The sequence below is a fragment of the Prinia subflava genome, chromosome 2, assembly GCF_021018805.1.
Source record: "Prinia subflava isolate CZ2003 ecotype Zambia chromosome 2, Cam_Psub_1.2, whole genome shotgun sequence".
In the NCBI taxonomy this organism is placed as follows: Eukaryota; Metazoa; Chordata; class Aves; order Passeriformes; family Cisticolidae; genus Prinia; species Prinia subflava.
In genome coordinates this window covers 55018597-55043263 of record NC_086248.1, presented here as the reverse complement: position 1 = coordinate 55043263, position 24667 = coordinate 55018597, and the positions used below count along the sequence as shown (strand labels likewise).

At 36.7% G+C, this 24667-nt stretch overlaps 1 protein-coding gene and 1 long non-coding RNA gene across 15 annotated transcripts in view; one reads left to right on the top strand and one right to left on the bottom strand.

The window, feature by feature from the left end:
- The window catches only part of EPB41L2 (erythrocyte membrane protein band 4.1 like 2), a 104201-nt gene that overhangs the window by 36255 nt on the left and 43279 nt on the right, over positions 1–24667 (top strand). For all 13 annotated transcript variants that reach the window (XM_063390009.1, XM_063390018.1, XM_063390012.1 and 10 more), the window contains exons 3-5: positions 9852–10327; positions 11336–11548; positions 24282–24386. In XM_063390009.1, coding sequence (XP_063246079.1) covers positions 9866–10327; positions 11336–11548; positions 24282–24386 — 780 coding nt within the window. In that variant the 5' untranslated portion in view covers positions 9852–9865. The remainder of the gene's footprint in view (positions 1–9851; positions 10328–11335; positions 11549–24281; positions 24387–24667) is intronic.
- LOC134546827 (uncharacterized) overlaps positions 1–24667 on the bottom strand; it is a 60383-nt gene that overhangs the window by 24168 nt on the left and 11548 nt on the right. The window contains exons 2-3 of one of the 2 annotated variants that reach the window (XR_010079271.1): positions 5963–6069; positions 4736–5307 (exon numbers count right to left, since the gene is read on the bottom strand). This is a non-coding gene — a long non-coding RNA (uncharacterized LOC134546827). Of the gene's footprint in view, positions 1–4735; positions 5308–5962; positions 6070–24667 lie in introns of those variants that run through there. The other variant, XR_010079272.1, reaches the window with a different exon arrangement.

The following is a 24667-nucleotide window of genomic DNA, read 5'->3' as shown; positions in this document are numbered from 1 at the left end:
TTAAGATTAATTTCTAGGGATGTAATTTAATCAAGTATTTGAAACTGTATTTTTTTATTGGTAGAAAGTGTGGCAGTATCAATTTCTGTATTACATCTGGAATCCTGATTCAGGAAAACAGACACTAAAAAAAGAGTAGTGGCAGGAGATGATTCTCCTGTCACCTGCATAAAAGGCTTTATAATTTTATTGTCACTTTTTCTAGCTCTGTTTCCCTCAGTAATGACAAACATCTACTGCTATTGTTCAAGTGGCTCGTCTAAGAGAACTGTGCCCTCTGTGGTGCTTATATTTGGCAATAGCAAAAATGAAATGCCCTTTAAAGTGGAAATATGGAACTGATGTTGCTGCCAAAGAAGGCACTTTCGTGGTTATGTTTAGACCCTAAAGCTTTGTAAACATTTGTGGGTTGAACTCTAGTCTTGTACATGCCAGAGCAAACTGTCTTAATGCATTTGTCAGTTGTGTTTTGGCTATGGTTCCTAAGTTGGATGAGCTGAAATAAAAAGCTAGCAGGCATTTTGAATGTGAACTCAGTAGTGTCCACATCTGTATGACATTCAGCCTTGATGTGCTTCTGAAAAAAATTTAATAGTTGTATCTGCTTATGAAAATTACTTTTAAATGTGTGTGTACTGGTATCTCACTACTGAAAGCACAGACTAGTTGCTTGTCTTTTTTTTCCTGACATTGAATCCTGGTATTGCAGAGATTTCTTTTTGCATGCTGTTCTACACTTCCTGAGCATGTGAGAGGGTAATAATTCTCTATATGACTTCCACTGAAGAGGAAATGGATACTTGTCAAAACAATGATGTGCATCTGGAATTCCACCATGCAGGAACTTTATTACGCTGAGGCCTTCCAGTTTGCAGTACAAGTACTTCTCAGGCACTGGTACATTATTTTTCACCTGTTTGGCAAGTGTTTTGATTAACTATATTATTGTAAGTGCCTTGTAAGCATACTGCATGCAAGAGTGAACATAATGTTGTCAGTATAAAAAGAACCTGTTTTTAATCTTGCCAATACATTATAAAGAATGATAGTTGGAAATGGATTTTTTTATTGTGGCATCTGCAAATCAATCATGTCAAAATGATAACAAGGCAAATAATTTACAGAACCCAAATGGGGTTGTCATTGTCTGCCCTTACCTCCCACAGCTTCTTTATTAAGAACTGGAAAAATTTACATGTTTGCCTGTGCTTCAGTGAAATTGTGAGTGTTATAGAACCAGCCATTTGGCAAGGTGGGATAGAGTGGAGGGATAGGAATGGAGACTAGAAGGACAGCATAGCTCAGAACAAATGAATACTCACTGCTGATTTTAATCTCTAAAATTGTGGTTATCAGGAAGGTTTAAAGTGAACAGCCAAAACCCACTGTAAACTTGCAAAGTTGATTTTTAAAATAGGGTAGAGACTTTTCTCAAAATCTGTGTTGTTCTTAGTTTGTTGGACAGATAATAGGAAAACAGAGCTGTCTCTTGACCCATGTTCATTTTCTGTCTGCTGGAATGAATTTGGAACGAAATCCCGTTTTTCCACTTGAGCATGTCCTTCTCTAGCAGTGTCAGGGCTTGGGTGGAGTCACTTGTTCAATACACAGTTTCAAAATGACTGTTGGATTCTCATCAGATTACAACATTTTTTTCAGTGCTGGGGAAGAGCACAAAGCTATCTTGATAAACAGATTATATTTGAGCATATGTACTGTGGCAAAGACAAATCTCTTGATTAGAATTAATTTCCTATTTGAGACTTATTTTTCACCTTGATATAGCAGTGTATTTGTAAATTGAAAATGCAGAAGGAGCAGATTTCAGTTATCTCTGGGTATGGCAGAGATAGCTCCAAGAGAGCTGCAGGATGTATATTTGCTTAAATGTGATCTTAATTTCCAATGTGAGCATTGCAACTTGGCTATGTGTACTATTTATGTTCTGATTTTCTTGAAAGCCTTGGGGTTGAGTTGAACATGTTCTATGGGTGCTGTTACAAAGATGATGCAGTTTTCACTGAATTTCATTTAGTTTGGAAAACAGCACTTTACAACATTATTTCCTTTGTTTTGTTACACATCTTTAGACTGCTGCACAGTGTCAGGAGATAATTTTAACAAAATAGCTTTTAAAGAATTCTCACTGGTTTTCATGTCTTGTAGTATTTTCTTTCTGAAGTTTTCTTCAAGTGACTTATCCATTAAAACTAGACATTTAAAGGATTTTGGTAACCAAGTTATTCACCAGGTAAAACGGAGATGCCCTGTGGCAGGTGTTTTAAGAAAAGCTGAGGCACGTGGGTGATAAGTAATAGGTATGTGTTGTGTTGCTTTAATAAGAAAAAGGATTTCAAGAAATGGTAATGTTCCTGGATGTAATTTGAGTCTACAAAAGAGTTGAGGTGACTTCCTCAGAGCTGCTTTACAGAAATTTGTCAGCATAATAGTTTTATTGTGAAAATATTCTATCTAAACTCACTTTGCAAGATACTCACAGATACTCACTTTGCAGTTTTAGACAGAAATAGTTTTTTCTGTCACATTCAATTTGCTGTCTGTATCCTTGATTTTTTTCTTTGTCTTCACAGCAATCTTCAGAATTACACTAGTAGTTGTCTTAGGCTGTTCTTTCAGAACTACCTTATAAATGCTCACCATTTTATGGAGGAACTTGCCAGTGTTTTTATGATGAGCTGTCTGTGTTCTGTGCATTGCAAGGAATGGTTACACAACTACAATAATTTTCTCATAGTATAAAAACGAGTTCTAGAAACTTCAATATTTAAATAAGGATAAGAATGTTTTTGGAAGAGAAATGTACATGTTTGCAAGTTATTCTGTATATGATGGCATGGATATAAGCATGCAGGCTAATGAAGTACCTGTTATTTTGAATAGTGACTTCATTATCTAGATGAAGGATGCTCATGAGTATAGTTTCTATTAGCTCAGGGGCTGCTAGCCACTGTGACATGCCTGTAATTCCCTGGAAACTAGATTTGATAGGCATAGGACTCTTTGGGAGGACACCATTGTGTGCCATTTCTACTCTTGGAGATAAGCTTTGACATTATGTGAATATGTGTATGTATTTAGACACACACATGTTCATGTAACTAATATGTACATGTACACAGGTAACTAATTTTATGGAGTCATGATTCACTGTTGGGTTCTGAAATTATATTTATTAAAATGTTATGTTTATACTTCTATGAAAGCATTCCATCACTTGTCATAATCTGGGAATTACACTTGAAATTGGAGTAGTGTTGCTGTTTAAGATTTGACCTTTGAAATGTGCTACTGGTTTTCAGAACTATTATGGCACCATCTGCTGACCAATACATAGACTGGCAATGTCAGATCCCTCACCTGGTTACTTCCTTGGGAATAAGCTCCGAGTTCAGGAGGAACCTGAAGCAGAATCATGAAGAGAAAGGGCAATGTTTTAATGGGCTTACATTTGGGAAAAAATTTTACTAGGAGGTATTATTACAAAGGCAATAGTCTGAATCAGTACAGGTTTATTGCTTAAGCTTCCTCCATGAACTGTGAAGCTTTAAAAGAAGGAATTTGAGGTGCTTTTTTGGCTATCTATGGCATAGGATTGGTTTTGGTAGTCTGTTTTTCAGTGTCTTACCTTCTAAGCCTGCAGTGAAGAGCCATGACAGCAAGAGCTCCATCCAGGCCCCAGCTCTGGTGGTCTTGTCACAGCCTGGGAAACCGATGGGCTCTGACAGGCTCCTGCCCTGTGGCTACTGCAGGGGCTCACAAAAGAGCCGAGTCTGCAGTCTGGCCCTCCAGCCTCTGCAGTTAACCTTGAGTTTTGTGCACAGTGATCGTCAGGGAAGGAGCAGACTGGAACAGTCCTTGTCACGTTCAGTGTGTAAATACTTAGGTTTGGGTTCAATTGCTAGAGATTGTCTTTGATCAATCATTTAAAAATAGGTGATTGGACTTCATATGTATAAAATATGTACACAGTTCCTCTGCTTTTTCTGTTGTAACATTTTATCATACTCACTAGTTTGCTAAACTTGATCTTTGGCTTTTGTGTGATCTATTTTGTTTTAGGAATGTGCTTAAAAATGAATGTAATCCAAATTACTAGATTCGGCTTTCAAAGTATGTGTGTATAAACACTTCTGTTTATTTATACATACAGAGAAAGATGCAAGTTCCTTTGGGAGAACTGGGGTGGTTTTGGATGGATGTATGACTGCAGAACAATATTTAATTGGGATCTGTGTAATATAAATGTTGCAGATTGATCTAAGCCAACTTTAGAGATTTTTTTGCTTTCTTAAGGATCTCAAAATTGAAAACTTCATTCTTTAGTAGAATTTATTCCTTGATGTTCAGAGCACCCTATGTATTTTCAATTGTAGTAATCCATTTTAATAATGACTAAAAGGAGAAATGGATTACTTTTTGCTTTGTCTGCTAATAGATTGTCTAGGTTATATTGGCACCTTCAGCAAAACAATACTACACACGATCATGGCATACCATGAGTTTTCTTGTTTACACACCAATGATAAAACAGAAGTTTTAAAATTTGCAGAAATCTAAAATAAAGTTATTTAGTTACTACTTTGAACCAATTTTGAAATATAAGTTATTGTACTCTACAGAAAAGAACTGATTTATGTTTTTGAAAAATTCTATTTGTAGTACCAGCTTCCTCAGATATTACCTACTGTTTAAACCAGATTCTTTTGCACTCCAAAGTATGAATAACTGTTCCAGCTAGGATTTTACTTCTTTAAAGCTTTTATATCAACAAATCTTATATGTTGAAAGCAGCAAGCATGAATGATGTGTCCCAACCAACTGTGAAATGCAGATCAGGCTTCTGCTGAGCTTCAGATCAATAGTATGACAAGAAATAAACAACTTTATTTGGGAGCTTTTTTGCTTTGTTTTAGGCAGTTGAAGTACACATGACCTCGTTTTGGATTTTCATGTATATTTTTTCAGATGTTAGAAGTTTTCTTTGATATTATTTGGGTTTTTTATTTGTAGCCCATGTGAGATAAATATTTGGAATATTTATGAAGGTAGTGATTTAAAAAAATAAATTATTAATAGTATGGTGATCCAGAAAATTACATGACTTGCACCGACATGCATTGGCTTTTAGTGCACTGAGCTGTAATTTATTTCTGTAGAAGTAGGTTGATTTTTTTCCTTTTGCTTCTATGACATGATGGTTTCTCTGTGAATCCTAGTAGACTGATGGAGATACAACTATCAAAGCAATTTTTATTTCTTGAGTTTGCTTTGAATTTCAGTGACAAACTAAAAAAAGGAAGAAACAAGTTTTGGACTGCATTTTCTACTTTTATATACTCAGAAAATAACTAAAATGAGATCCAGAAATGTATGGAAAAAGGATCTGGATTTGTTCCTCTGTGCTAATAAATAAGAAATACTGTAACAGAAGCAGTGAATTAAAACACACATCACTAAAGAAAACTTCATTTCACTGCAGCTGGTTTTAATGTTGTCTGTGATCTTTGAGATGTACTTGTTTCTTCTCTCTCTTTTTTCCTTTTTCTTCCTTTTTTTTTTTTAGACTTCATATTATGTCTCCTGTTTCTAAGTTTATCTATGGAGGCAGGAATCCTTTTGGTCAGAAAACTACATTTCAAGATTTTATGCTAGAAAGTGGAAGAAAGCTATTGACCAGCTGACCAATCTATTCACCTGAGAGAAGAGTGTAAGGAAAGAATGTAGCATCCTTTTCTGCTTTCAGCTGTAAACTCCTGCCAGCACTAAGCTTCTTCTCAGTGCAATAAAAAGAGAGGGGAAGGGATGAATGGAGTGGAGTGAGAATATCTGTTGTCTTCAGTTGCTTCCTGGTCAGCACCCTTGCTTGGGGAAGTTGGAAGAGTTATAAATGGGGCAGATCATCTGCTTCCTGTAAAAGTGGGATCTGTTTGTAAAAACTCACCTTCTCTTCAGAAAATTGCAAAGTGTTTTACAGTACTTTTTGCCATCCCACCTTCACCTTCATCCTTGTAGTTTAGGTAGTCATTCAGGCAGCAAGAGCCAAGTTTTCTGGGGGATTACAAAAGATACAGATGTTATCACTTGTGGTTTAGTGTGCATAGGTTTAATGTCAGTTGCAAAGATTTTTCAAAGATTGTCAAGTTTTTTCTTTTCTCTGTTCAGACATGGTAATCCTTTATTTGAGCATGACCCGAAAGTTCCTTCTCTTTAGTCTACTCTTGCTGCAATATTGTTATTCTACTTTCTCAATTCAAAATGAGACACAGATTTCATGTTACCTTACAATACACTAAAAGGTGAGATGAGGAGAAACCTATGCTGCTACAGTTGTTACAGAGCTTACAAAAGATTATGGGGGCAAAAATATATAGTGTGCTCATGCTAATGTAGTAAGAAGAAATGAGAGTTTACTTGAAGAGAAGAAAACAAGGAAACATGCAGTTGAAGTAGAGAATTTTAAATTTGCAATCTGATTTGATTTATTTCTTCCTGACACCACTTGTGAGACAAATGCTGTCTGCTGCTTGTTTCCATTTCCATTCTGGCACATTGTTGGCTGTTAGGTCAGAGCTGTTTGAGATCATGTGAGGTCTTCCCTATCAAGGTAGGAGTCAGGAAAAAGACACTTTAAGGAAACCTGGTTTCTTGATTGCTTGATTATAGTGAAGGTAACATCAGAGGCTTTACAAACTGTTAGCATAGACTGATGATGAACTCCAGTGTTTTGTCCCTCCCTATTGTGTATTTTCTGTGAACTACAAAACTGGAGGATCTGACAGAGCACTGAGCTAGGGAGTGCGAGACCCAATTTTGTGTTGCTTAAGGGATAGCTAATTCTTGTAGCATGCAGCTCTGGAAAGAAGAAATGTATCCAGCGAATGTGGTAGAGAAGGTAGGTGTTTTGGGAAGACTATAACATACACTCTTGGTCAGTGCCCTTGTTTAGTTAACTCCTCCATCTCTGCACAGTTAATTCAAAGACTTCTGGAAGTATAAAGGAGTATACAGACCCAGCAGAGAGGTGTGCTGTGTGCTTCTGTTTGCAGGGTTCTCCTCTCCCTCTCTCTTCCCCACCCCGAAGAGCACTGAAGTTACAAGCTTATAGGAAATGGAGCTCATGAAAGGAATCCCTCCTGCTGTGGACATCAAATAAAGGCATTAAGTGAGCATGGACAGACCTCTTCAGACAGGGGCTGTAACAAGTTTCCCTTGCTTCTGTAGTATAAAGCCAAGTTGTCTATAATCAACTACAACTTTGACTGTGAAAATTTGGACACTTGGAGATGCAAAACCTTTCTTGTTTCGTGTTGAGCAAGTTTGTACCACCCACTGCTATTCTGTCTAAATTTAATCAGTTAAGATGTGTGACTGTTATCCTCAGTTTCTTTTATTAGAACAGTATCATAGGGATGTGTTTACAGGGTAACTTACTTTGCTTAATTCTAAGGAATTTCCTGGAGATGTCTCCTTTTTGACTGTGATATTAATTTTGAGGGTGGTATATAATGATTTTTTATTAGTTTGTACATGTAATCATGCATTTCTGCATATTTTGAAAAGTAAAACAAAAATGTGCAGGAAATATAGTGGCTTCCCTATAATTTTGAAGATTTGTATATCAAGTCTTATAAAATTGTTTTAGCTACTTTCTCAGAAAAAAAATGGTTCTTTCTTAGAGATGTATGAAAAGAATCTCTGTTAATTATGAAACTTCCCTTATGAAACCTCTCTGTTAATTATGAAATCACCATCTTTGTTAATTATGAAACCTCCCTTATGAATTTCTTAAGTGGTGTGGGTTGATACTCTCTGATCAGCAGAAGTTTTGATTTTTCTCAGAGAAGGTTGAGTTTGGTTTTCTAGATATTGTTCATTTTTCATTTTGATAATAAAATTTTATGTTAATAAGATACCTACCATTTGGAAAGAACAGGAGCATTTCTATGTAACATATAAAGGCGATAACAAAATGTAATTTAATTAAACTAGCATACTAATATATGGCTTTAAACAGCAAATTCTTTGGTCTTAACAGTCAAATAGAGACCTGCCTTTCGGAGGTCTGTTACCTCTGAGATAAATAGTACTTACATAATGTTTAAGACTATCACAACAAGCTTTATTAGTTATATTGAAACTTGAAGTGTTTTTAAAAGTGGTAGAAATGGCTACATAACTGTAATATTTAAGCTTGAAAAGTATTCACAAGTCTCTAGTGTAGCAGTAAAGGCACTAACTTTTAATTTAATTCCCCATTGGGGAATGCTCTGATTTTAGATAGTGAGGTGTTAAGTGATGAACAAAAACCCCACACACACCATGTAGGTCCTTTGGTCTCAAGATGCTTAGCGTGAATCTGCCTGTAGATAGTTCAAAGCTCTGATGTCTAGGCTTTGTAGTAAGATAACTGTCCAGACTGTGTTTCCTTTGGCTCAATATTGCTCATCTCTTTGGTCAGAATGGCTTCTCTTATATATTTAGGCCTCTGTTAGCTTCTTTTTTTTGTATTAGGGAATGGTTTAGTTTAACTATTTCTGATTGCCTATGGATGTGCTTTGGAAGCCTGGAGGCAAAGTGTTGCTTCTGCCTTGTGATCTAAATGAGTTCTCAATTGCCTTCAAGTGCCGTTTAGTGTGCTGTGCAAGTTAATTGCATCAAGCCTGAGCTAGATCACCTTCTTGACTTTTTGGGTATGGGTAGGAGCAGTCGAGTTCAGGAAGAGTCCTGAACCTAAGAGCCTCCTGCCTCTAATGGCATGCAGTGAAGATAATCATAATGAAGAGTGTTCCCATGTTAAAAAGATATAAATGTGATTTTAACTAACCTGCTAAACTTTAGGCCAGAAAAACAGACCATCAATTTAAAATTGTTTCGAGAGGATTGTAAGTAAATACCAGTGGTGAATAATGAAATCTAACTATTATAAACTTTTGTTGGACTTTTTTTTGCTTATTTTTGTTGACTCAATTAATTAGAAAAAAAGTAGTTATACTACACTTTTAAAGCAGTACAGCGCAATACAGTGCCATACTAATAACAACATTTGCTTATTCTAGTTAATAGTTTTTTCAATAAATACCAGTAATGGTAAGTGGAAAGGTTATTATGGCATAGCCTGTTGTTACAGTATTGTGATTTGTCTTTAATTTAACTAAAGGAAGAGTAAGCAGAAGTGATGAGAATGTAAGAGTTGGATATGATTTTATGTTGATTGGTATGAACTTCTTACTAAGAACCCAGTCTTACCTTAATTAAAAATGCATGCTCCCCAGCATTATTAGTAATTTCAACAGTATCACTGATTTATAATTTCCCAATTTTTTATATTCACTATCATGCTCACCTTCCTTCTGTCCTATTCTTTGGTAATTTTGCTCTGTCACTTCTAATAATTATTTTAAGTTGGTAAGTGTCACCAAATAGTAGGAGGATTGTGCCTACCAGTTTTACTAGAGAAGGTGGTTGCTCTTTTGAAAATTCGTTTTCTGGTTTTCCAAGGAGCTCAGTAGAAAGAGAACTGGAGTTACTTCTGGAATAATCTTGGCCAATAACATCAGGAGTACCTTATAATAAAACAAATGCCTCTCAGTAAGCACCCTTAAAATCTTATCAAGAAGGAAATAGATATCATAGATCTTTTTATCTGCAGAGCACTAAGTTTTAGCTTACTGGTCTTGTGAACATAAAATTTGAAAAGAAGTATTTCTTTAACCCTGATGAGTTCGATAATCTACAGGAGTTTATGAATGACTACAAGTTACTGCAAATAATTAGTCAGTAAAAGTAGTGATGCTACATAACAAAACTATTTTTATTGTTGCTTCTTTTAGTGTCTGTTGTGATAATGACAACTGAAGTTGGTTCAGAGACTGAAGTAAAGAAAGATTCTGAGCAGCTGGGACCAGACAAAGCCAAGGACAAGCCTGAAGAAGCATCAGAGACTCCAGGAGATCAAAAGTCCAAGGAAACATCCTCTGGAGAAGCTCAAGATTCTTCTGTCCCAGCACCAACTAGCCAAAGTAGTCCAAGCGGCCAGAAGAAGGAAAAATCTTCACCTGAAAGCAAGGGTATTTCTCGCTTCCTTCCCCCTTGGCTTAAGAAACAAAAGTCATACACCTTGGCAGAGCCCAAAGATGAGCCCAAGAAAAAGGCCACAGGGGAAGAGAAAGGAGTTGAAGAAAGTGAAAGCCAGGCACTAGAGGGGGTGGCTCAGCCAAGAAAGAGCTTGGAAGAAGCAGCTGAAAACCGGCAGAATGCTAAAGCAGATGACAAAGAAAAACACTCTGTTAGTAGTGCTGAAATACAGGTACGTGTGGGAAGGCTGACTGATATTTTGGAGTAATTTTAATGAAACCTGATTAATGAATTATGTAATTCATGTGAAGCTTTATTGGGAGCATATTGGGGAAAAAATGACAACTGTTCCAGTTGCTAGGTGCCAGTCCTGCTTTTTGTGAAGTTGCATGTCAGTTCTTAACATTCAAATTTCATATTCGAGGGTGGCGAAGGCACGTAGAGAATGTTTTGTATGAGAAGGGGCTGGGACAGTTGACACTGGTCAGCCTGGGGACGAGAAGGAGGAAGGGGAATCTTATCAGTGTGTACTAATACCTGAAAGGAAGGAATGCAGAGAAGCCAGACCCTTGTCAGCGGTGTGCAGTTAAATGACAAAAGGCAAGGGGCCCAAATTAATGGAATTTACGTTTCAAATCGTGAGAAAATCTTTTTTACTCTGATGGTGACAGGACCTTTCCTTGGCAATGAATGTGGCCAGGTGGTGGTGGTGCAGATGATAGGCCTCCTAGGGTGGTAAAGGGGTGACTCAGACATTGAAACAGGTTGACCAGAGATACTGTTGAGTTTTCCCCTATGAAAATACTCAAAACTCAACTGGATATCGTCCTGGCAAATTGCTCTGTGTGGCCCTAGGAGCATTGGACCAGATCTCAAGAGATCCCTTCCCTTCTCAGCCATTCTGTGATTCTGTATCACTTGGCTCTCATAAACACTGGGTTTTAGTTAGTACAATTCCTGGAGCTTCTTCATAAATGTTTTTTTTTGGAAGAAAGCCAATAATTCATTAAAAAAAACCCCAATCCTTATTTCAAGGAAAGGGAAGAAAGGCACCTTCTCTGGTTTGAGAGCAAGAATATCTGGTCCCTAAAAGAAGACCTTAATGCTTATGCTGGTTATTGTGTTTCCAGTATGTGCATAACTTTAATGAATGATTACGTCTTATTTATTAGTAGCATATAAATGGAATGAACAAGTTAAAAATATCCTTCCTGAGTTTGTTTATTTGTATTTTATATAGCCTTCCAAAGAAGATGGTAAAGAGACAGAAGTAGAGGAAGTTGCGGAGAAAAAGGAAGAAAAACAAGAAGAAAAAGAAAAAAGGGAGACAAAAGAAGTGCAGACAGCTGAAATTAAAATAGATAACATTCCTCAGAAGTCTCCAAAGAAAATCAAAACTGTGCAGTGTAAGGTGATGCTTCTGGATGGCACAGAATACAGCTGTGACCTAGAGGTAAGGCATCAAGTCATTACATAAAGAGCTTTTTCTAAAGGGAGAAGAAAACTTGCTTTCATTGTACTGAATATTTAAAGCTATCACTAGGAGTCAGTTAATGTTTCAGCTTAAAATTCCATCCTTAAAACCATATCAGTTTATTCTTGAAAATGTGCTCTGCAGTGCACTAACTGATTGATTATTTGACAGCTCAAACTTGATTATTTTTCTAAAACCTTGGGGTTTTCCCGAAGGTAGTGTGACATGCTAATAGAGTTTTCTTGAGCTCATTAATTTTTTAAAATGTTATCTCAGCTGGTGATAAACTTAAACTTTTTAACTTTAAAGTCTAAAAGAAATTTTCTTCAGAAAAAGAAATTCCACTACAGCTGTAAAGCATGTATTTATATTTAAAGTTCTTTTCTAGTTCCAAATTTTCACTAAAGTTGACTGCAGGGTGGTAACCCTGGAGTAGTTGTTGGTTTGATTTTTTTTTTTTTCCACACATAAATCAGGATGTTTAAATCTGAACGGTATCTCTATTTTAATTGAACATGAGTTTTATCTTCCTAGGCTTTTTCCCCATCCTAAAAAGAGACTTAATTGAAGTGGTGGCTTACTACAGATCTAAGAATATAGCATTTTGTATTTATAATTGCAGTATTTTAAATCTGTCATTATTCAGATTATTCATTATTCATTTGGCAAGAAATAAGTTTTCTCATTATTTGCAGTAAGAACAATAGTAAAATTAATTTGAGAGGGGAAAAATGTGGTGAAGAAACAATTTGTTTTATATGTTCATTTGAATTATTTATAGGACATGAGCAGTGCTGACTGCAATTTTATGGATGAATTCATGTTCTTAAATACATGTAGATTTTTTATGCTCTACTGCTATATCAAAATACTTAAAGTCTCAGAAAGCTGTATCAACTGATAATTGAAATTTCAGTTTGTGCTTTCTGCAAAAGAGCCTAGTAGATTTCTGATACTCTTTTTTTAGTCTTCCTTCAATATTTAGTGTTTGGTTAAATGTTGGTTTATTTCTGCTTTTACAAAGTTATTGAAATGATACAAGAGTTAAAAAGCAAAAATCAAAAATTTTGCAGTCAAAGCCCAGTTTACCTTGGTTGACTTTGTAGTAAATCAGGTTTTAGTTTGGGGCAATTGTCATGATATTTGCATTCCTGATGCCTCTTCCAGTTTACTATGGACTGTAGACCAGCTCCTATATTTAAAATAGATATACTTGCTAATGGCAAAGTAAAACTGAAAAATACCTTGTTTTCATTACTGTTATTTGCTGGCTTTTGGTAGAATGCTGGGTTTTTTTTCTAATGGCCATTCTAAACCTTCATGATAATCAGTAATAAAATCTGAGCTAATACACTATTGGGGACTTTTCTGTTTGACTTGCAATCCTATTCCTTTTTTCATGTAGAACTGCATCAATTTGTGCTCACATAAATTAAAAGGAGTGTGAAAGAAAACAAAATATGAAAAGAAAACCCCATTACTTTAGTCTGTGTTAAATTTTGCCAATTGTTTGTTCCTACTGTATGTGTCTCTATATAAGACAATACCTGGGAAGAGGTATAAAAGGAAAGAAAACCATGATGCAGTAGCTGCAGTGTCAGCACATAGATCAGGGCTGATCAGGATTCTCAGTAGTAACTAAATACTGAAAGTTTTGTGGCCAATTAATAGATATTATACAATTTATTAGTAACAGTGATGAATCGTAATTTGAGGACTTCATACTTGAGTTCAGCTGTTATATACCTTAGATTCACTCACTAGAATCCAAATAGGAAATCTTGAATTAATAGTAATGCTTTATTTCTTAAAAAAAAAAGGTGTTGATGCATCAGTCTTAGAACATCAGCTGTTTCAGTCAGGAAAACTTTACTCTTCCTTGAGTATGTTCTGATCAGTAAATGGTTAGTGGCGAAAGCTTGAAGACGTGATTTGGGAGCTAATGGAAGAAGGGAGGGTTATGGTAACATGTGGGAACATTTGAGAGAGACAAGTCCCATGGGACCTTATAGAATACACCCACCAGTACTGAGCGAGCTGGCTGGTTTTGCTTTAAGGCCAAACTAGATCATATTGGAAATGTCTCAGCAGTTAGGGGAACTTCCTGGGATTTTTTTTGGGGGGGCCGGGGGGAAGCAAATGTCATTCCTATTTTCAAGAGACTTTTTTTTAATGCCATCTTACGTTCTCAAAATTCATAGTTTTGTGTATGGCCCTTTTAGCAGTATGGTTAGATCTCACATTTTTGCTTGTAGGAAAAAGCTGTTCCATAAAATCTCACCTGTTCATCATGGTTGTCCAAGTACCTGTTTTTCTCTAGTTTTTTTCATGGGAGTTTTTTGTGGGCTTTCTTTTGAAGTAAGAGAAATCCCTAAATGACTGAGAACTCTTAGGCTTGCTCTGCACTTGTACAATTACAAGCCTGCACTTTAAGACTTCATACTGTCTGGAAGGGCAGATGAGTTCAGGGTAGGGTAATATCCCTAGCATTTCCTATTAACAGCTTCTAAAATAGCAGCTCCTTTGTTACTGCTCATTGAATTCCATGATATATGCCAGTTGTTTAGTCTAACACCTCTCTCTTCATTTCCTTTTATTTTCCCTTATTTTAAAAAGCAGTTTTAGTATAGATTTAGGTGCTAGATGAGGAGTTCTGGGAGGTTCTTTTTTCTGTCCATCCTGTTTTTAATTTTTCGTGAGAGAACAGAGTCTCCACTGACAATAGTCTGTGTGCTTAGGAAGAAATGCCATTTCAGTAGACCAGAAACTGCTCTCTAAACTTCTGCCCATGTGATAGCTAGATTTCTATCCTGCTTTGGCTTTGTGAGCTTAATTTAGTTTTAGACATATTTGTGGTTATGTTTCTTCAGCTCCAGTGATTTAAAACATTTCAATGTACTTAATTTTTTATAACATGATTTTGAATTTTGAATGTGGAAAGAAGGAAGTATTGTTTCATATAATGTCTTGTACAAAACCCAGTTGTTACACAAACACAACCACGCCCTCTCCCACTTTCCATTGCTCCCCAACTCTGAAGCTGATTTTGTTTCTTATTTTGCAGAGTAACATTTGGTGCAAATTAAATTAGAATAATTTCTTGAAGATGACTAAAATAGATTTTTTTAAGCTTAAAAAAGTTGATATTTCAATTCAGTAAAGTGTTACTAAGCTTTTACAGAGTATGTAAAACAATTATGTTAGAAAAGAGGCTACAGTTTTTGCTTGGTGTTTAATAACATTTTTAAATCTAATTTTTAAATTTTTATTTTTAAAAATGTATAATCTCTGAGACTTAGAGTAGGCAGCAAAAGCTCTATAGAGGCTGTTCTGGACCAGGCTCTCCATGCTTCACTAAACATTTTTAGAAATTTAATATTTACCAAGTGACAAGTGGATACCCTAACTCACTGTAAATTGAGTTCAGCTATATTCTGAAACATTTAAGTTCCTTAGTGTGAAGCTGAGATAGGCAGAGGGATTAATTTAAGTGAATTGGTGAAGTCCTGTAAATGTAATGTGGCTGAAGCAAATTTGTGTCTGTTGTCATGCTTATTTTCTGTCCTGGCTACTACAGATTTGGTTTTGTGATAAAAATCTTTATATTCTCAAGGGTCATCTTGTCTTGGGTAGGGCAAGATCCCCTGTAAGCAAGAGCTTAATGCTACATTATTGTCAGCTGGAAAGGACACAGGTGGAAGTAGGTTTTGCATAAGGAAATCATTGATCATGTCACTTTTTTTTTTTTTTTAATTTTATTCTGGAATCTTCAGATGGGAGATTTTGGAGCAAATATATGTAAGAAGTAGAATATATATGTACTATTTAAGAAAAACTATAAACCAGCAAAAATTGCAATCCAGTTATAAACTTAATTATAGCACTAAAAATTTGCATTTATGTGCATTTTGTTCTAACTGGGACTGGATCCGTTTATTTTGGATGGATTAGGTACCTGTGCAAACTTAGCATGTTAATAAAGGGATTTATTATAATTTAAAGTCTAGTTAATATTAAATTGATGTAACTTCTGCCTAATGAGGCATATTCTTGGACTCTGTATTTAGTTAAAGCACCTTTTGGAAAGAAGTAGTATATGCAACATGCCAGTTGCACTGAGAAATACATCAGAGTGAAGAAAAACTGGTTTCTGTGACAAAAGGTTCTGAAAGTGAATTCCTCTGTGACTGATACAGAATGGAAATGGATGGGAGATACTCACTTGGGAAAAATATAGCCTCAAGATATTGAGATAGTGTACTTATATATGAAATTGTGGGGGGGAAAGTTCATTCCTGGTGAATTAGCATGTTTTTAATAGGATATTAAAACATCTTTGCAAATGACTGTAATTTGATGCTGTTTTTCTGTAGTTCAGAATTTGTCATCAAATGTTGCTGTATGAGTTCAGGTACATTTGAACCTTTCTTGTTTCTTTGCCACTTGGGTTTTGTGTATTGATAATTACTTTAAGTTCTTTTTTGCAGCTACCTAGTCTTCTTTGACAGTGGAGTTATTTCTTCTGGCTTGTTTTTGCATGTCTTTCCCATTGCCCCGGGCATGCCTGATGTGGTTGATCTTTAGATTTCAGCATAAAGCAAATCTCAGATATTTCTTTTTTGATGTTACTTTGTAAATTAATTTATCACCTCTGAGACTCATCTGTTGTTTTCCCTGATAAGTCTTTATTTGGCCTTATTAGATCTTCTGACTGGTATGAACTTGCCAGTTTGAACTTTAAGTCAGTAATTCTTTACTGTGGAACTGTTTGAACAGCTATTTCAGTTTCTTTTGTGATTATTTTCTTTTTACTTCTCATCTGTCTTTGTACTTCCATTACTTTTGAAGATGCAAATTTGAAGAACCTGGTTTGTAATCTTTCTGGAGTACAGCTTCTCCAAATATCCTTGTCTCAATGCTAGTGTAGATACAACACCAAAGGTACTCCACTGTCGCCTAGAGAAGTCTGTGACATGAGAGCATTATTAATCTAAACCTTGTGCTGGGTGAAACCTGTTCCTCAGTTCTTTGTAGTCTGAAATTCTCACTATAGTGTTTTGTGGTTTTTGATCTTACCCAGAACTGAACTGCACTCAATTCACCAATGCAGAAATGCTGATTGTAATCTTGCATGGTTGATAAAATGTGGTGTGTAAATAATTACTCTGCGTCTTGGCTACTTGCTCTGGGGAATTAAAATTTGGGTGGGAGCAGTGTTATGAACATTTATATTAGCCATTCTTCAAACTTGCTTTATTTTGGGGTCTTTTTTGACCTGTAAAGTTTTATAAGGGAGCAAAATATTCTCCGTTACAATGTTATATTAAATTCCTTTAACTTTTAGTATTTTAGTTCTTTAAGTCCGTAGGTTCCATATTAATAAAATAGATTGATTTTCTGTGCTCTGTTGCTTTAAAGGATTCTTATGAAATAAATCACAAAATAATACTGCATGCAAGTACTATACTAAACGGCATGAGTTACATGTACACAATATGTGCATTCATAGAGCATGAGCAATTAATTTAATTACTTTAAGCTTAAAATTATTGTAACTCTTAAAGATAACACCTACTTAGCCTCAGAATCCTCAGAGTGATACGTGAATGCCTGGAGAGATGGAAAGAGGAAGAAGCTATTGTTGAATAGTTCTGGAGGAGCATGACTTGAAACAACTTTCACAGGCTGTGAACTGTTAAAAAAACTTTCAGTTACCTTTCATTACTTTAAAGATAGTTAAAGGAATAATAGCTGTAAGTTTATCACAGACAGTTGTCAAGGTAGTGAGGATGAAAGCTAATGAGTGGTATTTGCCAAAAACTGTGACTGAAGCTTTGTGCTTGCTTGAAATGATAGGACCATATTAAAGGATAAAATAACCTTGGTTCATGATTCAGTAGTGTAATATTGGAAATGTAATGGCAGTTGAGTTTTAATAGCTTGAATGTGCAGACTATTGAAATGTTTAAGACTTCATTTTTAGGAGAAATTTTAATTTTTTTTAACACAGTGCAGATGATGTAATTTTGACCTACTCCTTTCCTGATAATTGATCTCTGTGGGAGGTATAAACTACTAATATATTACCGTGAGCTACATGTATCTCTTGCTTTTACAGGGGAAATAAACTTGCTTTTTCCCTCTTATTCAGTGGTTTTGTACATAGTTGTGAAGAAATTCTGTTATTGAATTTGGGATCTGCAGTAAAGACTAGTTCAGATTTTCTGTTTTAAACACAAACTGTGTTTGAGTTGAGAGTAACAAAGTTCAAACAAACAAAAAGAAGTGCTAAGTGCATAATGATTACTAATTAGAAGCAAATGATGATCCTATTGGGTCTGTTTACTGCATTCAGTCAGTGGTCTAATTAAATATTTATGACAAAAGGCATTTAAAGGATGCCAGCACTGACCGTATTTTATGCACGTATGAACAAGTGAAATATATCAGAGTTGACACAGACTCTATGGTTACTTACAGTTTGCTAATACAAAGTAAAAATATGTTTGCTCAATGTACAATTAAGATCAGTCTTTAACCCTGAATTAAGAAAACTCTGAATGAAGCTGATATGAAACAGATGTTAAATTGTAGCTGAGTTTTGATTTGCAAATCTTTTTTCTGACTGCTCAGATGTCTAGTCTAGGTTTATTCAAGCACTAAGTGGTCTGTTTAAAGTATGACATCTTTTATTTAGAAAAAGGAAAATAGGGATGATGTTAAATTTGGCACGTTCTTAAAATATTTGTCCAGATTCAACAGACACCACTGAAAGTAATGTTTATGTGTGAAGTCATCTCAGTCCCTGGGGATTTTTTGCCTTCCTCTGCAGCATTGAGCATGGCCCCTTGCCAAGGGCTTCTTTGGGCCATTTTGCCTGTGTTCTCTCCTGCTGCTTCTGCACCTCCAAGGCATCACTCATGCCCTTGCTCTCAGTCTTTCTTTGCCACTCCAAGCCTGTAGCAGGAGTGAGCTCCTGTACTCCCTTGGTTTGATTTTCCCTAGGGCTGTTGTTTGTACAAGGCAGTCTGGTTTGCTGCAGCATCAGGAGCCGGCACTTTTCAGCTCTCCCTGCATGCAATACAAGTGCAGGCCAGGCATGAGAGCACTTTTCATGCATCACTGGCTAAGAAGCACAGCAAAGCAAATTTTGCGGCCAAAAAATATGCTTGTCATTGATATGTATCATACTTCTGAAAACAACCCAGGCTGTTGCACATCTCTTCCTCTTTTGCTTGTGACCAGTACCAATCCCTATTCTTCAAGTCTCTGGAAACAGGGACGGTCTGATTCAGATTCTGGGTTCTCCTTTCTGTGCCCTTGCATTTGCCAGATTGCAAGGGATGTTTTGATTTTTTTAAACAAAACTGAAGAATGCATTAGCCTGGGCCTGGTTATGGAATTGCATTGTGTTAATGCCTGTGAGCATTGGCTCTTAAACCAATTCAGAAAAATAAAATTAAATCCTTTTTCCTCTTGTATATATGTGTCTTTGAAAATGTTTTTGGAGCTGAAAAAACCCTGGCATTTCAGGCAATACCAGTCTCATAATCAGCTCCTGGATGCTGTTCCTGTGCTTGCCTGTAGACATTTGTGGTTAGCCACTTAGAATCTGGACACTCATTCTGATGAAGTACTGTTGTTCTCAAATGTAATAAAATGTTTTATTACATTTCTCCAAGGGAAATAAGTCAAGCATTTCTAAAAATGAGTACAAGAAGAAAAAAAAAATCTCTGGGGAGATAATAGGTTTTGCACACTTCAAAAAGTCACTCAGTTTGGGAGCATGTCCTGCATTTGGCTAAGAGTTTGGTCTCTGAAGAGATACGTGGAGTTCTGCCATTCTGCAGAAACTCAGATAAACTGAATGAACACCGAAGAGTTTTAAAACTGTACTTGTGTTTGCTGGCTTTTTTTTTTTCCCAAAACTTCTTCAAATAATTAAATAAGTTTGAGATAATCCACAGCTCTCATGCCCATCAGGTATTTGCCTCCTTCCCACACAGAGATATTCAATGCTTAGGCTGGGACATGATTACCCATTCAATCCTTTCTGCTAGTGCAAGGCTGGGAAGAAATGTTGAGATTTTCCTTCGTGTGTACTGCTAGAGAAAGGAGAAGGCAGGAATAAGATTAGGATAGACTATTTCAGGTGGAAAGGACCTCCAGTGGTCACCAAGCTCAGCTACCTGATGACCAACCCTTTAAGGGTAAGGAAGCACCCATGTCACAAGGGCTGACCTAAAGGTCATGTCCAAATGACTTTTAAACACTGACATGCTTGGGGTATCCAGCCACCTCCTAGGAAGCTGTTACATTGGTTGATCACCCTTGCGGTAAAGAAATGCTTCCTCATGTCACATCTAAACATTCTGTGGTGCGGCTTTGAACTGTTCCCACATGTCCAATCACTGAGTCACTGATCTCAGGGAGAAGAGCTCAGCACCTGCTTCTACACCTTCCTCAGGAAGCTGTAGGGACCCATGAGGCCACTCCTCAGCCTTCTTTAATCTAGACAAGTCCAAAGTCCTAAGCCAGTCCCCATAGGACATTCCTTCCAGCCCTTTCCTCAGCTTTGTTGTTGCCTTCTGGACATATTCAGGAACCTTCACATCCTTCTTAATTTGTAGGCCCCAGAACTGCTCACAGTACTCGAGATGTGGCCGTACCAAAGCTGAGTGCAGCAGGATAATCACCTCTTTTGTCCGGATGGTTGAACACAGGGTTTGCTGCACCCCAGGATGGGATTTGCCCTCCTGGCTGCCTGGGCTCTCCCTGCTGGCTCACACTGAGCTGCTGCTGACCAGCACCCACAGATCCATTTCAGCAGGGCTGGTCTCCAGCCACTCCTCTCCCAGTTTATACTTGTGCCCAGCATTACTCTGTCTCGGGTACAGAATCTGGCATTTGCTAAGTTTTATGCCACTGATTGCTCAATTCTCTGATCTATCCACATTGCTCTGCAGGGCTTCTCGTTCCTTAGGGGAGTCAGTAGCACCACCCCCTTGAGTATTATCAACAAATCTGCTAGTGGTGCAGTCAACTCCTGCATCCCTATCATAGATAAATGCATTGAACAGGACTGGTAGCTGTGAATGTTTATATTGCATCAGTATTTGGCAACTCTTATATGGCCAAACAGATCCATGATATCCTAATTCCCAATTGCATAGAAGTTTCCACTGTGTATGTCAGCTGCAATTGCTTTGCTCTGGTTTGCTCTTTTTTTGAGAAGGAGGTAAAGGACAGAAAAACACTTACCTCTGGTTTTATGAGGTGGTTTGCATTATGAGGTGGTATCTGCGGTGTCTGAATACAGGCTTGAAATTAGTACTAGAATAACCTTGGTTACATGTGGTTTTTTTATGTTCTCACTTAGAGGAAAGCCTATCTTGGCAGCAGTACAGAGTATTGCTGATCAGAGTACTCTTGTGTTTTAAACTGCTGGCTCTTTAAGTATCTCGTCACTTCTTAGCCTCTTGGTATAGCTGGGTTGAATGTGCTCCCCTTCTTGTGGGAGCAAGGATGGACTTAAGTTTTTACTGATATTTGTGCATTATAATTTGGAACATGAATATTTCCTTGTTTTCAGTGCCAATATTTGTTGTGCTAAATGTGTGTGTATATGGATGCATGAATGTATATGTATGCATATGTGTAATAAGAACAGTGATTATAATTTGCACATTGGTTGTGACTGTTGCTTGACATCTAAAACACCTGGTAGAAAATGAAATAGAATCCATTTTAAAAAGTAGTAAACTGTAAACCATGTTGCTGCCTTCTTAGGAGTGCCCTGCTCTGTTAAAATATTCCCAACTTCTGAACTGACTGGATCATAACAGTTATCTTCAGTTCATGTTTAAAGACATTCTACTAGGAATATGAGTTTTTCCGGAAAAGTTATGTTATCATATAATTTAAACTGTGTAGTAATGCTTGTCTCCAAATGGTTTACAAAGAAATTGCACTTGAAAAGTTTGGGTTTGCAAATGAAGTACTCTTTTAAAAAGATTTTTAAAACTATATCACTATGTATCTATATATATATATAAAATAACTCAGAGTCTTTCAATTTTACAAGTAGGATCTAATCATGAAAACCATTGCTGGTACTGAGAGGCTTCTTATGCTTTTGTATCCATAACAGAGCTGTATAAATACTAGTTGCTGATGGTATAATGTCTTTTCATTTTGGTGCTCTCTAGAATGTAGACTCACAAACTTGGACTTTGTGACATGTGACATGGTGGTGTTTTTTCTTATGTGGAAGAACCATGCACTGAAAAAAAAATCTTTAAAGATACAGTGGACACTGCTAGTGTATCCAAGTTCTTTGTTGATTATTACTTCCTAATAAGAAACTGTGCAATATTTTACAGTTATACTTGCAATATTTTTCCTGTAGATTTGCCTGCTTTATATTTCTGTACATCAAAGACTTGATATTAACTGTGGGTTTTAGTATATACACTTCATAAAAAAACCAGTTGATTCTAGATGTGGGCTTGATATGATAGCATGTATTATTTTGCACTAATCTGTAGATTTCCTTTACTGAAATTTGTATAACTGAAACTTGCCTTTGCAAGGTGTGATCACTGACCTACATATTGACTTTGGAAAAAAATGGTATCTATTATATGCGCCTAAGATTCTTTGAACTCTCTCTTGCTTATGTTTTTTCTGCTTTCAATTTACCGCTTTTCTATATTGATGGTTTTTCTTATTAAGCTGAAGGTGAAGCTCTCAAGAAAACTAAGTGGTTACTTCAGATGCCTAGAGGAAGTAGTCATCTTTTTTGAGGAGTAAGATTTTTTTGAAAGGACCAAGCAGGATTCCCTGCTCTCTGTTTCATAAGTCACTCTAACTTCTGCTTTCCACTGCCTTGCTAGTTGGGCTACTAAATGTGGAAATTTTATAATTTTGCTTCTGTGAAAGCTTTCTGATATTCCTGAGTAGAATGTCAGCTGGACAATGGGATTTTGAACAAAGCTCTGGATTCTTGGGGAATAAATCAACAATGCCTTCACTCTTTGCTCAGTGTATACCTTCTCTTCTGCCCTCTCCCTCCGCCCTTGGCCTTTCCCGCCCTGTGCCATGGAGCCGAGCTGCGGGAGTGCCAGGATGGGGCACGTGGAGTGCTCCGCCACTGTCTGCAGGGACAATGGCCACAGTGTCACCCGGGCCTACACAGGGGCTGCCCGTGGCATTTGGGTGGAATGGCAGTGGGGTGTGGCATCTACTGAAATCTGTAGGATAAGCAAATGCAAAAATTCCTATAAGCTGGCAGGCCTCGGAAAAGGCCATGTTGTGGCCTCTGGGATAAATGCCACGAATAGCAGAGCTGTCATGAAGGAGTTGGTTCAAACTGGAGACCGCATGCCAGTCATGGTCAGATTTGAATTGTGGAGAGAACTTCTCATCTTCCCACTCCTGAGCATATGGTGTGAGTGATCTGCTCTACATCTTTGTCTCCTTTCAGCAGGAGACAAAGATTTGCCTTAAAACCTGGCACACAGAAGTAGAGCCTGGACCTGTTTTTCATTACTGGCACTACGTACATATGGAATGTTTACATTCCCAGTTTTCAGGTACAAGAATCACAGAATGATAGAATGGTTTGGGTTGGGTTGGGAAGTACCTTAAGATCATCTTGTTTTTAAATCCCCTGCTTAGGCCCAGGACACCTTCCACCAGGCTGCTGAAAGCCCCATCCAACCTGGCCTTGAACATTTCCAGGGATGGGACATCCATAACTGCATTGAGCAACCTGTTCCAGAGCCTCACCACCCTCACAATAAAGGATTTCTCCCTAATATCTGCACCTACTCTCTTTAAAGCCATTACCCCTTGTCCTGACACTACATGCGCCTTCTTTCCCTTCTCTCTGAAGCCCCCTTTAGATACTGGAAGGCTGCTGGAAAGGTCACAAGAGGAACGGATAAAACTTCAGGACTGACTGCCATTTGCTTAAGCTCTGAGATTAATACTGAGCTCACTTTTGAAGTGAGCTTCAAAGTGGCTATTTTAAAATGCTTTTTAAGAATATGTTAAAGTGATGATCAGTCTTCAATTACTGTATTTATAAAGCAGCAGACTATGATACTGAAACTAACCTCAAATAAAACCTTCAGGGTTTTTTTTTCCTTTGTTACTGACTTCCACAAATAGTATTTTTAGGAAAAATAAACGTCTTGAGGATTTCTCTTTTTTTTGAGCATTGAATGAATTTGTTGGGTACTGAGATTTCAGAAATACATGGATAGAAAGTAGCCATCTTATTTTCTGCCCCTCAAAAGAAACCACTGCAGTATAGACAACTAGACATGTTAGATATTAGATATACCAGCTTCTTCTTACATGGTTTTTAGTGATACTTAATAGTGCAAAATATTTAAATATTTCAGGAACTGAATTTTCCTTGTGTATTTATGTTGTTGTTGTTTCAGGTTGTTTTGATGTATTGAAAAAAAATCTCAAAATTTCTCTATTTTTGTCAAGGATATGTGTAGCTTTGAAATATGGTGAAAAGTGTTTGTAAATTATATTTTTATAATCTGCTTTATGTATATTTTAAATTTTCCTGAATAATATCATCGAATAACAGTACCTGTAATTAAGGACCTTACTGATTAATTTATATTAATTTTCTCTTTTTTCTTATTTTTCCTTATTTTTTTCCTTCTTTTCCTACCCTCCCACCTCTCAGAAAAGAGCAAAAGGACAAGTTCTGTTTGATAAAGTATGTGAACACCTCAATTTACTGGAAAAGGACTATTTTGGGCTGTTGTTTTACGAGAATTCAGAACAGAAGGTAAGCCTGTATGAGGGTTTTGTTTGTTTTTCGTCACTGCCACTCACTCCAATAGTTCAGTGAGGTATATTCTGTTAAATGTTTACCATTTCAAACACTTGAGTAAATTTTACTGCTTTTTCTCATAGATGTGTAAGAATGCTTTGTTCATGAATATGAAGGGAATCTAGCTCGTAAGTCTGTAACGACGAGGCCTTTGAGTTCCTTTATTATTAATTTTAAGTTTAAAGAAAATTTTTGTAAAGAGGCTGAAGCTGTTCCATCACTGGTATTGGATGCTA